This window comes from Schistocerca serialis, chromosome 12, assembly GCF_023864345.2.
Source record: "Schistocerca serialis cubense isolate TAMUIC-IGC-003099 chromosome 12, iqSchSeri2.2, whole genome shotgun sequence".
Lineage (NCBI taxonomy): Eukaryota > Metazoa > Arthropoda > Insecta > Orthoptera > Acrididae > Schistocerca > Schistocerca serialis.
In genome coordinates this window covers 159,844,473-159,857,902 of record NC_064649.1, presented here as the reverse complement: position 1 = coordinate 159,857,902, position 13,430 = coordinate 159,844,473, and the positions used below count along the sequence as shown (strand labels likewise).

At 41.5% G+C, this 13,430-nt stretch overlaps 1 protein-coding gene across 2 annotated transcripts in view; it reads right to left on the bottom strand.

Moving 5' to 3' along the window:
- Positions 1-13,430, bottom strand: part of LOC126428466 (splicing factor 3A subunit 1) — a 96,549-nt gene that overhangs the window by 53,897 nt on the left and 29,222 nt on the right. For both annotated transcript variants that reach the window (XM_050090399.1, XM_050090400.1), the window contains exons 6-8: positions 7,936-8,063; positions 3,078-3,308; positions 1,537-1,726 (exon numbers count right to left, since the gene is read on the bottom strand). In XM_050090399.1, coding sequence (XP_049946356.1) covers positions 1,537-1,726; positions 3,078-3,308; positions 7,936-8,063 — 549 coding nt within the window. The remainder of the gene's footprint in view (positions 1-1,536; positions 1,727-3,077; positions 3,309-7,935; positions 8,064-13,430) is intronic.

The following is a 13,430-nucleotide window of genomic DNA, read 5'->3' as shown; positions in this document are numbered from 1 at the left end:
TTCCATTTCGTGAACACCTGATGCGAACACACTGTGCAGTAATACACCAAAAACAATGTAATGAAAGTGAGAATTACAACAGTGCACTGTGATGTAAGGAACAATACCTACATTTCAATGCCAGTGCAGGTGAACGACATACTCGAATGTAATGCGTAAATGTCACACTTCGAGCTGCAGGTAGGCACAAAGAAAAAGACTGCTGGAGATGGCTGTCACGTATGCACGACGTGTGCTTGCTTCTGTGAATGAACGTGTGTGTGTTTTTTGAAGTAGGCTTTGGCTGAAAGCTAAATGTGTAACAGTCTTTTCATTGTGCCTGTTTGCAACTCAATGTGTCATCTTTATGGTGAGTAGCAAACTATCTTTTCCTTATATCGTTACACTCCGACACGAAGTTTCCACTGTTTGACCTTAACGATTGGGATGTCTCATCTGAAGACCTTAGCAACAGTTCCCATTATTCATGTAAAATTTTCTTTTACACTGATGTGCTTTATTTCTCGCAAATTAACCGAGATAAACATATTTCAAAATAGTTTTTCCTTCGTCCCACTCACACACGAGCATTTAGGAAAAAGGGAAACCTGAGCTGGACATTAGCTATAAATGAAGGGACATTGGCACTCAAAACAGGATGAGCACTGTAATGGATCTGGGAGATGTTATTTTTTTTACCGTATTTGTCGATACCGAATTGTAAATGTTTTCTTATATTTTTTGTCAGAATTTATTATAATTTGTCTTATTATATGTTAATTTACTTCTGTTTTTGAGAGTGAAAGCATATTGATTACTATTAGAAAATGTATCGAAGAATAGCAAAGAGACTGATTACAAGTGGGAGCTTGTGTGTTGTGTAAAATATCTTTGACGCTGGAGTCGTCTTCGACTATAGTCAGTCGGCAGTGAACTCTTGGTGTGTGTTGACGGAAGAACAATGTGAAGGTCGCCGTCATAAATAATTTTGAATTATGTTACTATTTTTTTTGTATTAACTATAAAAAGAGATTTACATTTGAAGAAATGGTATTTGAAACACCAAAATGAGGCAAACACGTTGAACCACGTCTTTTCTGCAGCCGACAAAGATGCATTGTGGAATCATACTCAGACAACTGAAGCCAAGACTAATATCGCTTTGCAAACGTCTAACGGAAAAGGTACTGTCATGAAATATGGCAAATTTAAGTGAATAAAAAATAGTGACCATATTTTCAACTTTTGTCTCAGCCGGGATGCCATATTTCAGCACCAAATACGGAATTACATTTGATTTCCTTTTCGTTCATTTAGGTGAAGCGGTACGGAAATATTTTACAGAAAATACATCACATAAGACAAGTTCCACATAAAACACCTCGTTAAACCTCGTGGCAACTGTATCACCTAAAATAACTGAAGTGAGAATTTGTAACAAAAACTTTTAAATATTGTCAATATCAGTAAAGGATCGTATGACAGAACAGCACAAAGCCGTAAACAAACTCAGAGACAAAGGACCTGACAGATGTAGCAAACACGTCACAATACTACCTTGCTTGGGATCGTAGCCCTTCTTGACGATGACCTTGTCCGGAATGGGTGGCAGTGGGGGTGGCTGCTGCACGGGCTCCTTGCCAGGAGCGGGAGGCGGCATCGAAGGAGGCGGCGGTGGAGGCTTCTTCTGCGGCGCCGGAGTCGCACTCTCCTCCTCGTCGCTCGAGTCCTCCTCCATGTCTCGCACCTGCAATTCCAGATGCGAAATGTTATCGAATGAGACCTTCCGAATAACCAGTAATACTATTTCTCAAATTTAATCTTCAGAAACACTGCTTGACAATTTACACCGTAATTCAAATCTGCATTTAACACAATTGTAGCACACACGACCACAGCCACAGTGTCACGACTCCCGACAAGGAGGACAAAACGTGGGGTACGACCACGAATCGTTATCGACATTAACGACAGTTCCGCTACCGGGGAACATTTCTGTATCGGAACACGAGCAGTTATCAAAATCTGAAGCTGAAATGCCACGGGTCCGTAGGATGTAAAAGTAACTAGTACAAATACTTAAACGAAATTGAACATGATAATGCTGCTTACCAGTACAGTCTGACACGGACCACAAATATGCACATTTTATGAAAAACCTGAAAAATGAAGCATGTACAATTATTTCATATATGGGGTGTTCAAAAAGTCTCTCGGCAGTGCCGTACAATTGTTAGCCACACGTGCCATATGCCACAGAGAACGTACCAAAATGAAACTCGGTGAAATACAAAATATTAATTTATTGAATATTCATTTTTACTTACAAATTTTCACATTAAATGTTGAAAGTGTCCCCCCCGTTGTTGAATACACAATTCAATTCATCTAATCATGTTTCCAAACACAAGCTGTAACATTTCTTCTGTAACAGAAGCAGCGAAAGTTGATAATCCAGTTTTCAATTTATCGATGGGTTTTGGACGCTGCACCCCAGAAGAAAAAGTCAGGTGGCGTTAGGTCAGGCGATCGTGGAGAACAAAGTCCCTGTGAAATTATGCGATCACCAAAAACATCAGCAAGCAGTGACACTGAAAAGCGAGCTGTATGCGCGAGTTTTCTTACTGACTTGTTCGGACTCTTAGAAATTTTATCGGAAACACGGAGTAGTTTATCCTCAGATAAAATACTAGGACGACCACTTCTCGGTGCATCTGTCACTGAACTTGTACTTTGAAATTTGTTAATCAAATCTCGCGCAGTATCGCGATGTGGGAGTGTTGTCTCTGGGAAAAACTGAATTAAATGTTTGACGACCTGAAATTGTGTATTTACTGCCAGCTTTGAACACTTGTTCGACTAAAAACACACATTCTTCAATGGTTAGCATTTTAACAGTGACAAAAATGAAACAAAGGAACTTAACTTAAATGTTCATGTCAACACTTAACGACACACACCAACGATACTGCTTACACTTAAATGAAACAGTGGAATGTTGGGAGAGTCCATGTGAAGGGAAGTAACCCAGGCAGGAGAACAATCATACGACACTACGGAGAGACTTTTTGAGCACCCTGTACTACCGCGCACAGCACCTGGGTGTCATCCTTGGCCTCCTTCGCTTCCGAGTCGTCATCCTCGCGCTGCCGCTCACGCTCGCGGCCTCGCTCACGGTCACGCTCGCGCTCCGTCTGCTCCTCCTCTTCGGACTCCCGCTCGTCATCATCCTCGTCGTCGTCATCATCGTCTCGCTTGCCGTCCTCTCCTTCGCCCTCTCCCTCACTTTCGATCTGCATCTCCATATCTTCACCTTCCTCGATACGTTCCTGAAACAGAGGAAAGTGAGTTGTGCGTGATTTTTTTTCTTTTCTTTTAGAATTTGTACACAGTTAGAAATTGACAAATACTTTGAGGGAAATAAACCCGGGCTGCAAAAAAAAAAAAAAAAAAAAAAAGAATTTTGCACAGAACAAGCTAAATTTTACATGAACATATTTACAGCACTATTGCTTATAAAAGAAAGTGTCACAATGCAACTTCCACATTCTAACTTTCGGTTCTTAAATCCGAAACCCAGACTAATGGCAAGGAAGAAAGGGACATGCACCACTTCAAACCAACTGTGAGTGAGTTACGATCTAGGATGTAGGGAAATGTCTAAGCAATTTGTATTTGTGTGTGTGTGTGTGTGTGTGTGTGTGTGAGAGAGAGAGAGAGAGAGAGAGAGAGAGAGAGAGAGAAAGAGAGAGAGAGAGATACAAAATATTAGTCATGCCTTAAGCGAGCACACTGGCTGCTGCCGCCAGTGCAGGACCAATGCCGGCTAGCCACACGACCCTCCACTTCAGAGACGAGTTGTAGTGGGGAAGCAGCGTGGACGTGACTGCCAGTTATACACAAGCTATACAGTAAGACCGGTCAACTAAGAGTCCCGACAGAAAGGAACTACCAGTTCTGGACACACCCGCGACCGTACAACAAATGGAGTGACCCGATCTGTCGGCACAGACTGTCCCGGCACATATACGAGGAACAGAGTACCCCTAGCAGCTAAGTAGGATGGAGTAAGCAAATACCGGGACCTGAGAAAAATTCGTCTTTTTGACGAAAACCAGTTTCGAGCTAAACAGGAACGAAGGTCCGTCTCTACCAGTTCCCGGGCAGATGCCGTGAAGGTAACTGTGTGCGACAGACATCAATGTGTGCAGTATGTGTGGTTATTGTGTCCCGTATTTGTACGTGTAAACTGTGGTTGTAATAAAAAAAGTTGTACATACATAAGAGTTCTCTTTAGTACAAAAATAACTATCTTTGTGAAGTTTTCTAACAAAAAACAGAAATGGAGTAAACCGTGATATAACGTGACTTAAAATAGCTAAACAGGATGAATGAAACAAAGAAAATAAGTAAAGAGTCTACTTCCTATGAATTAGAAAACCCAGAACCTTAATTTCATCCCTTGACAACAAAGAGTGTCTCGAATCTGGAGCTTGTACACGAGTGAGTGCAAAATTGTACTCCAGTAACGATTTCCTTTTGAATTTATTTAATGTAGATCTTTCTCATAATATTAGACATGTACTGTAGCAGCAGTGTCCAATGCTAGAAGAGTACATATTTCAGTTTCATATCTGCAAAAGTGTTATCTCATAGATAATGAATTGTTCGCATAAATGGTGGTATCTGTTTCCTTCTGGTCTTGTGACACTACTGTTTGTCTCACTAAGTAATTTCTCTCAGCTTCTGACTTTCCACTATGATCGATACTGAGGAAACTGCAATAAATGGCTTCAAAAGATATGCTTCTAAAACTGACACTAGGTGCTCACTGATTTTTGAAAAGAATAAAAATGGGACACATACTTTTTTCCAAGTCTTTCACTACAAAACAGCTGTGATTGCCTCGAATTATATACCTGCACCAATAGTTTACTTATCTACATCGTAACAGGTTTTAGAACGAACTCACTTTTAAGACAAACTGCCTATTGGCTTCTGTCTCGGGTTCTTCGGCCGACGTTCATCTAATGATTTTACTGATGTTTCGCCAGCACGAGTGGTTGGCATTGTCAGTGCTTCACCCTCCATTGTCAGTGGTGAACTGGAGCCGAGCTCGCGTCCGCAGACTATATGTACCTGGCGCGCCAACGTCTGAGTGCTTCTCTGCAGTAAATTCCGGTGCAGTCCCATTCTTGCTACCTGTGACGGTCGTTCGCTGCAGTACGGGAAGCCAGGATCCGTTTACCTTAAGGTTTTCCTGTTTCTTGTTGAAGCTGTTAGCATGTTTTTGTATTTCTACAGCTTCTCTGAACAAGCGGATGCGATAGTGCTTTTTTACAGTCAGAACTTACGTGTCGGCGAATTTTATTACGTAGTCGGTCTCACTCAGTGCGTGCTCTGCCACGGCCGATTTCTCCACCTCTCCCAACCCGCAATGTCGTGTATGTTCTTTGATCCTGGTGTCGATTGATCGTCCAGTCATTCCGACATAAGCTTTTCTGCATGTGCACGGTATACGGTATATTCCTGACATTGCAAGTAGGTCCCTTTTTACCTTTGCCGATCGAAGACACTCTTTGATCTTCCTTGTCGGTTTGAAAATCATCTTTACACTGTGTTTGTGTTTGGGTAATATACGGCCGATTCTGCGCATCACTATGGGAATGTATGGCAGAAAGGCCGTACCCGACATTTCTTTTTCCGATTCCTTACTTCGCCGAGTGTTTGGCTCTGTTACACTTCTAATATAATTTGTGGAGTACCCATTGCTCCTCGGAACACTTTCCAGGTGTTGCATTTCGCATTTGAGGTGCTGTGGCTCACATATTCTTCCTGCTTGAGTTATAAGCGTACTAATTGTGCCTCTTTTCTGGCTCGGGTGGTGGTTTGACAGTTTGTGCAAGTATCGGTCCATGTGTGTCGCTTTTCGATACACGCTGTGTCCCATGTTTTCGCCATCCCTTCTGACCGGCACATCTACAAATGGCAGTTTTTTGTCCTTTTCTACTTCCGTGGTAAATTTTATGGAGACATGGAGGCTGTTCAAGTGTCTTAGGAAGTCACCAAGCTGTTCTTCAACGCGGCTCCACACAACGAAAGTATCATCGACGTACCTGTACCACGCCTTAGGTTTTGCAAGTCGCCAAGTCCAGTGTCCGTGCTTCGAAATGTTCCATGAAAAAGTTGGCCACCACTGGACTAAGAGGACTACCCACGGCAATGCCTTCCAGCTGTTCGCAGAAATTGCCATTCCACGTGAAATAGCTCACGGTGAGACATGCACGGAAGAGCTTTGTGATGTCTTTCGGGAAAATGGAACCGATGTGCTCCAGAGTGTCACTGAGTGGCACTCTTGTGAACAAAGAAACAACATCAAAGCTGACCAGTATGTCGTTTGGTGGAAGTTTCAGTTTCAACTTCTAAATGAAATGTCCTGAGTCCTTAATGTATGTGTCAGTCTTCCCATGTGCGGCTGGAGCAGAGAGGCGAAGTGTTTTGCCAGTTTATACGTCGGTGAGCCAGGTGCGCTAACAATTGGTCTTAGTGGAATGTTGTTATTATGGATCTTAGGTAATCCATACAGCCGAAGTGGTAGGGCTTCTGTGTTGTGCAGGTTTCTCTGTATGTCGGCCAGCAGAGAAGACGCCTTGATTAACCGATTCGTACTCCGTGTGATACGCTGCGTCGGATCTGCACTTAGTTTTCGGTAAGTCGTCAGATCTAATAGGTCTCTGATCTTATGCTCATAATCTTCGGTGGAAAGGCAATTCCTACGAACAGCTGGAAGGCGTTGCCTTGGCTAGTCCTCTTAGTCCAGTGGTGGCCAACTTCTTCATGGAACATTTCGAAGCACAGGCACTGGACTTGGCGACTTGCAAACCTAAGGTGTGGTACAAGTACGTTGATGATACTTTCGTTGTGTGGAGCCATGGTGAAGAACAAATCGGTGACGTCCTAAGACACTTGAACAGCCTCCATGCCATTTCCAGATGTGCTGGTCACAAGCAATGGCGAAAACCTGGGACACAGCGTGTATCGAAAAGCGACACACACGGACTGATACTTGCACAAACTGTCAAACCACCACCCGAGCCAGAAAAGAGGCACGATTAATACGCTTGTAACGCGAGCAGGAAGAATCCCTCCCGTACAGCTGTCACCTGTGGACAACTCGTGTGCAGTGACGAAAAGGCCCCCTCCTGATATGACGAAGGTGCCACTGAGGCTCTCACTGTGAAGCACTATCCCCTAAAATTGGTCTGAAAACAGATTTCTCTCACCACATGCTCACACGCTGCTAATCCTGCCACCGACCCCGATAACTGGCTGCGGACGAGTGCGCTCGCTGTCACTGATATCACCACAGACTGGAGCAGCCACACAGAGTCCTTTGCCGGGGCTCAGATTATCTGTCGTCACGACTTAAAATTGTCAACATCCTATCCGAGATCCTCCCGACCAATACCGAAGTGCTTTTCTGTCACCGACCCGACTTACGCGACATCCCGGTCGGTCACTGTGCCACCCCCCCAACTTCCTTCCCGTTACCACAGGGTCCCATCCCCAAATGCCCGATTCGTTCACCTGGACGTCTGTCGGTTGTCACAGACAATTTGAGGAATTGAGAGAAGAACAAATAGAAAGCAGTATCAAGGCAAAGAACGCTGTGAAGAGATAACTTCACAGACAGCCTGCCGTCAACTACAACATGGGAATTCTAATGCTCATGGACATTTATGATAAAATGCTTGCACACGAAGAAGGTTATGTACATAAAACATATTTCTCAAATTTATTATGCCAAACCTCCTGAATTACCCTCTTATTTTAAAAGTACAATACAACAGACTCAACTCACAGCTAGAAGACAAATACGCCGTCCACAAACCACATATAATAGAGCAGCACAAACATCAAATGTGTTGAGGACTTCATAAAGCTCAATATTCTCACCTGCATCAAAACGCGTGCCCCCACCTCGTCTGGCGTCGTAGGCGGAGGGAAGTTACCGACCTCGAAGGGCTGATAATCCACTGTCTCGACAACCACGAAGTCGTGCCAATCGATCTGGGCGTATGCGACTGAAACAGAACACACGGGCACACTGTTCGAGCTTTACCTCCTTTCTGTGGCAAATTTTGGCAATGTATTTTTAAAACTGTGTTCAGAACAGGAGAATTCAAGGAACAAGAGGATACGACGACTGTCCGAGTCCAAACAGGACATATCTGTCAGTTATACTATATCACGCTCTCAGCGACAGACACACAAAATGCCGATATGGGAGTTGTGTTATGCACAAAACTGGTCTAGGTACACACGTGCACATATCTGTTCTTTAGGAACATCAGGAGCTCTTTATGTGAAAAGTATACACCAAAATGACAAAATATGTCGCTTGGCACCTATGGTGAATCTACATGTACAAAATTAATTAATTAACTAAGTGAGGTCCACCCACTATTTACTCATTATCAGTTTTCATTGAATTTGATAAAATACACAGAGATGTTAAATTCAGAAAACACACAAAAAAGTGAATGGCCAATAAAGTAGCACCAAAATAAGCACAGCAATGTTCTCCAGGGGTTTTTATCTCAGCTTCAAAAATTAGAAAAATATTCTCCTTTGTATAAAGCATACAAGATGCTTTTTACTATCTGAAACATTACAGACTTCTTAAGGCTGCACTTTAATTCATAGCCATTATTCATAGAACGTACATGAGCAGTTACGGAATACTCATCCCACCATTAGTATGTATCTGTGAAACCAATCACATGTATATCAGTTCAATTAAAGATACATAACTCTACTTGGAATGTAGTTGAAACAAATCAGGTTATCCTGATGGAATTAGATTAGGAAGTTAGACACTTAAAAGTAGTAAATGAGTTTTGCTATTTAGGAAGCAAAATAACTGACAATGGTCAAAGTACGGAGGATATAAAATGCAGACTGGCGATGGCAACGAAAGCTTTTTTTTTGTGTGTTAACAATGAGTATAGATTTAAGTGTCAGGAAGTCCTTTCTGAAAGTATTTGTTTGGAGTGTAGCCATATACGGAAGTGAAACATGGACGATAAATAGCTTAGACAAGAAGAGAATAGAAGCTTTTGAAATGTGGTGCTACAGAAGAATGCTGAAGATTAGATGGGTAGATCACATAACTAATGAGGAGGTAATTGGCATCGGTTGGTAGAATAGATTCTGAGACGTTGAGAGATCACCAATTTAGTAGTGGAGGGAAGCTTGTGGGGCAAAAATCATAGAGGCAGACCAAGAGATGAATACAGTATGCAGATTTAGAGGGATGTAGGTTGGAGTTGTTACTCAGAGATGAAGAGGCTTGCACAGGATAGAGTAGCAAGGACAGCTGCATCAAACCAGTCTTCAGAATGAAGACAACAACAACAACAGCAACAAAAAAAACAGATCTACACAATTTCATCTACATGGTAAATCAGTAGGGCAGTGAAGTAATGCACTTGAAAGTCACACACATTAGCTGTGTGTTGTCATTTGCGAGCGTGTGCTGTGAAAGAATAATACTGTGACCTTCAGACAGAGCCGTCCACGGGCAAGTGCTTGCTGAAACGCTGCTGCTCTACGCTCACACTCACACTCAGCTATCACATTATTACTGCTTATCTTGTTGCATTTGGTGTGTGTTATGGTGATAGGTGTACCTGCCACAGTATGATGAAGTTTTACTAACATTCTCAGTTGTGTTGTATGTCCGAGTTATAACAGAAGTGACGACAGGTGTGGGATCGTTCTCTGTGTGGTTTTCAGTCTCTAGTTGGTCCTCCATTTGCATATACGACATCTGACAGTGGTGCCGGTGAGTTTCTATGTCGGCCGATTCATCAGTGTGTTGCAGCATCTCAGTCAACAGCAGGAGGTGTTCGAAACAGCACAGCACAATCGAATCCGGGCAATGCAAACACTTGCCTCTGTTTTGGCAGTTCGGGTACGTCTCTACGCCCCTCGCACCTCCCGTTTTGCCTGTCATTACCTCGGTCGTTTATCCCCTGCCATTTCTGGCTTACAACGAGTCTGTCGAAGAATGGGAAGCTCACAAAAAACGGTTGCGGCAACATTTTTTTGTGCCGCAGCTGTTATGTGACTATTTAACTACCGCGATCTCCACTGCCTTGGTAATGCAAAGTTAAATTGTGAAGTTTATAACCAGTTTGAGCCTGTAGTCATAGCAGAAAAACAGATTGAAATATGTCACTATGAGTTATGACAAAAGCCTCTTCTTTTTTTTTTTTTTTTTTAAGCTCTTGTATTTATTTGGACTTTATCTCTCTTCCCGGTCATCGGAACTTTTGATATTGCCTTCCCCAGCGAGTACTAAACAAGAGTAGAACATAAGAAAAGTTGGCAGACTTAATTTGAGTACCAGTAGACTACTGGTCCATTTTCAAAGTGCCTCCACCTTGTCATTCTTTTTTGGGGCCTCAAATGCTCCCATTGCAAAGCAAGGTATATTTGTTAGGTGGTTTTGAACATGGTCTCTATAATGAAAATGGTTTATAAAGAGTTTGCAGACGATTCTTTTCTGTAAAATTGTGCCAAAAATAGACATTTCTGGCGTTTTCAGAAAAGCTGTCAACTTTGCCCTCAATTTGTAAACTATTGGAAAGCAATAGGACAACAAAATTTTATAGTCTAAGACCTTGTATCATTAAGTTACTATGCGTGCAAAGTTTCAGGTGTATCCCGCAATTGCTTCCGGAGATATAAAAACAGGGTGTATACGGGGACAAGGAAAAAAAAATTCCCAGATTTCTCTCGGATATCCCGTTTAAAAAATATGCTTTTTCCCCGGGCGAAAATACACTTTTTCTTCGCTAAGTGACAGTAGGTTTTCCATAGATTTTCCCTCGGAACTGTAAAACTTATCAATCCTTTGAATGGTTAACGTTTTATACAATCGCATAGAACTTCCCGGAAAAAAAGAAAAGACAGGGCAAAGAAGTTTTGGAGGGAAATTTTTTTTTTTTTTTTTTTTTTTAAACAAAGGAGAGAAGTTCTGGAAAGACCTTTGATTTGCAGCAACATATACGTTGCATATTTTCGTATTACTAAAGTATAAATTCGAATTGCACCAAACACAGCGCGTTAGTTTCCGGAGCGTTGAAACCGAGGTTGCGATGTCCTTTTGTAAGCGAGTCATATCTCAAGCCACGAGATCTCGTCAGCCGATGACAGCAGCTATTCAGAGCATAGGACACATGCTATATAGTCAGCCAATAGCAAGATCACTGGCTACATAGCGCGAACACCCAAGAGGAAAAGTTAACGGTTTACATTAATGTACACAGTACCGTATATCTACAAGAAAAGCTAAGCTTTCACATATAATGTTAGTCTCTAAGATTAACACGCTACAACATAAGCTAAGTTTTCACATGTAATATTGATCTTTTTTTGCGTGTGTTATACTTTAAGACACATCACACAAATGTGCCAGTAAATTTAAAATTATGACATAAATGTCTCGGCTCCAAATTCTTGTAAGTGGCTGGTCCTCAAACTGTTCAGTTTCGATCGCTCTGTGACTTAGATATCCATCCCACTTTCTCACACGTAACATAATTCATCTTGCGTAAAAAGGAATTTACTTTGAAAGTAACGCTTTTCTAACTACCGTTCGCAATACTATTCGGAGACTGTTAGAAATAGGTTCGATTTACCAGTTGCCACAGAGCGCCAGAAAACAGGCATTATTGTGCGTGTGCAACTGCAGTGGTGTAGGAAGCCCGCATGTTCGTGTGTATAAAGCACTAAGAAAGCTTACATTACACCATAAAAGAAACAGTGCATCAGAGGATACTCCAAAGAGCATCGGAATTTCGTAAACCATTCTAAAATGCATAATTCGGCTTGAAGTGCAAATCGGCTTTTTCCAGATTCACAATGAAGTAGGTCCCATCTGATATTAAGCTTTTCAGTGTGGTTTTTGGGTTGCAAATTTTCTTGGAGTACCAGTAATCTACGATCTCATTTTTGGTTCTTTATTATGGCATAATGCCACATATGGCAGACGATGATAACGTGCACTTGAAATTCAGCGAACAGTTGGAACTAGCCAATACTGTAGAATGAAACACTTCGTTTCAAATAAAATGATTGCCTCGGCGGAAAGATTAATAAAGCCAAATTTCTTTAGCAAACTTGCAAAAATAACTTCACTGTTCTGCAAGGCGATTAATGCTTGACTGCTACTAACTTGGAAATAAAGTAAAATCAGAAAACTGAAATTAATAATATATTTTTGCCCTCCGTAATTATGTGAATGTATTTTAGTTCACTTGATAGCTCCCAGCCACAGAAATTCGTTTTAATTGGGAACGTGAGCCATTATTGTTTGTACAAAATTTCATCAAAATCTGTGATAGTCATGTGAGAAGCTCTAGGCCACTCGGCAGGAAATGACCTCGACATAGTAGTACTGTGTTTACCTGAATCTAAGCTGCACTCGAATCTAAGATGCACCCAAAAAATGAGATTCGCTCAGCAGGACTCTGCTGCAGAAGCACAGTTCTCCTGAAGATAGCGAACAGATGGATCGCCAAAATATTAAATAGAGTTGACTTTCATATATTACAATGTTTATTTGTTAACAATACAAGCCTCTGACTACTAATTCATTCTGTGAAAACATTAATAATACTTTCAACAATATATAAAATGGATAGTTGTTACACACCATATAGCAGTGATGCTGAATTGCAGAAAGGCACAACGAAACGACCGTCAGAAAATTAGCTTTCTGCCAATGAGGCCTTTGTCAAAAATATCTTTTCCACTGTTTAGTCACACTTTCCATTTCCACAATATCTATGGTACAAGTTTTAGGTTATTTCCCCCGTATATACAGATTTTGTAATTAAATAGTACTTACGTCACTTAAACACGATTGAATTATGAATCTGGATCATTCGTCCATGTGCTCCACCAAAACCCGCTTTTAAGGAAAACGCTTGTTCTAAGAAAAAAAAACATAGCAGTTTCCAGAGACTTGTCTGTCATGATATACTCCTATTTTTGGGGCAAATGTCTCGGGGCAGATATTTATTGTTACTCTGAATGGTACATTTTTGAAACAGTAACATTCCTGTTAAAGCAGCTGTACCAACAAGGTCTGTTGCTGGGGATGTAAGAAAAGTTTGGATGTGCTCTCTCTCAATTTTAAAAGGTACGGATGAAACACTGGCCTCTTCAAAGGGCACCAGGCTTTCAAGCACAACACTACACTACACACAAAACAAATTGTTACAGAATAAAAACTTTTTTTTCTGTGAGTACAGCTGGATATATACCCATTTCCTTCATTTATGTGGGTTTAACAAGTGATACAGTAAATAGTGAAAATTTGTCAATATAGTAGTAGTAAGAACACTTCCGAAATCTTTTTTCAAAAGAGGAAACACGCT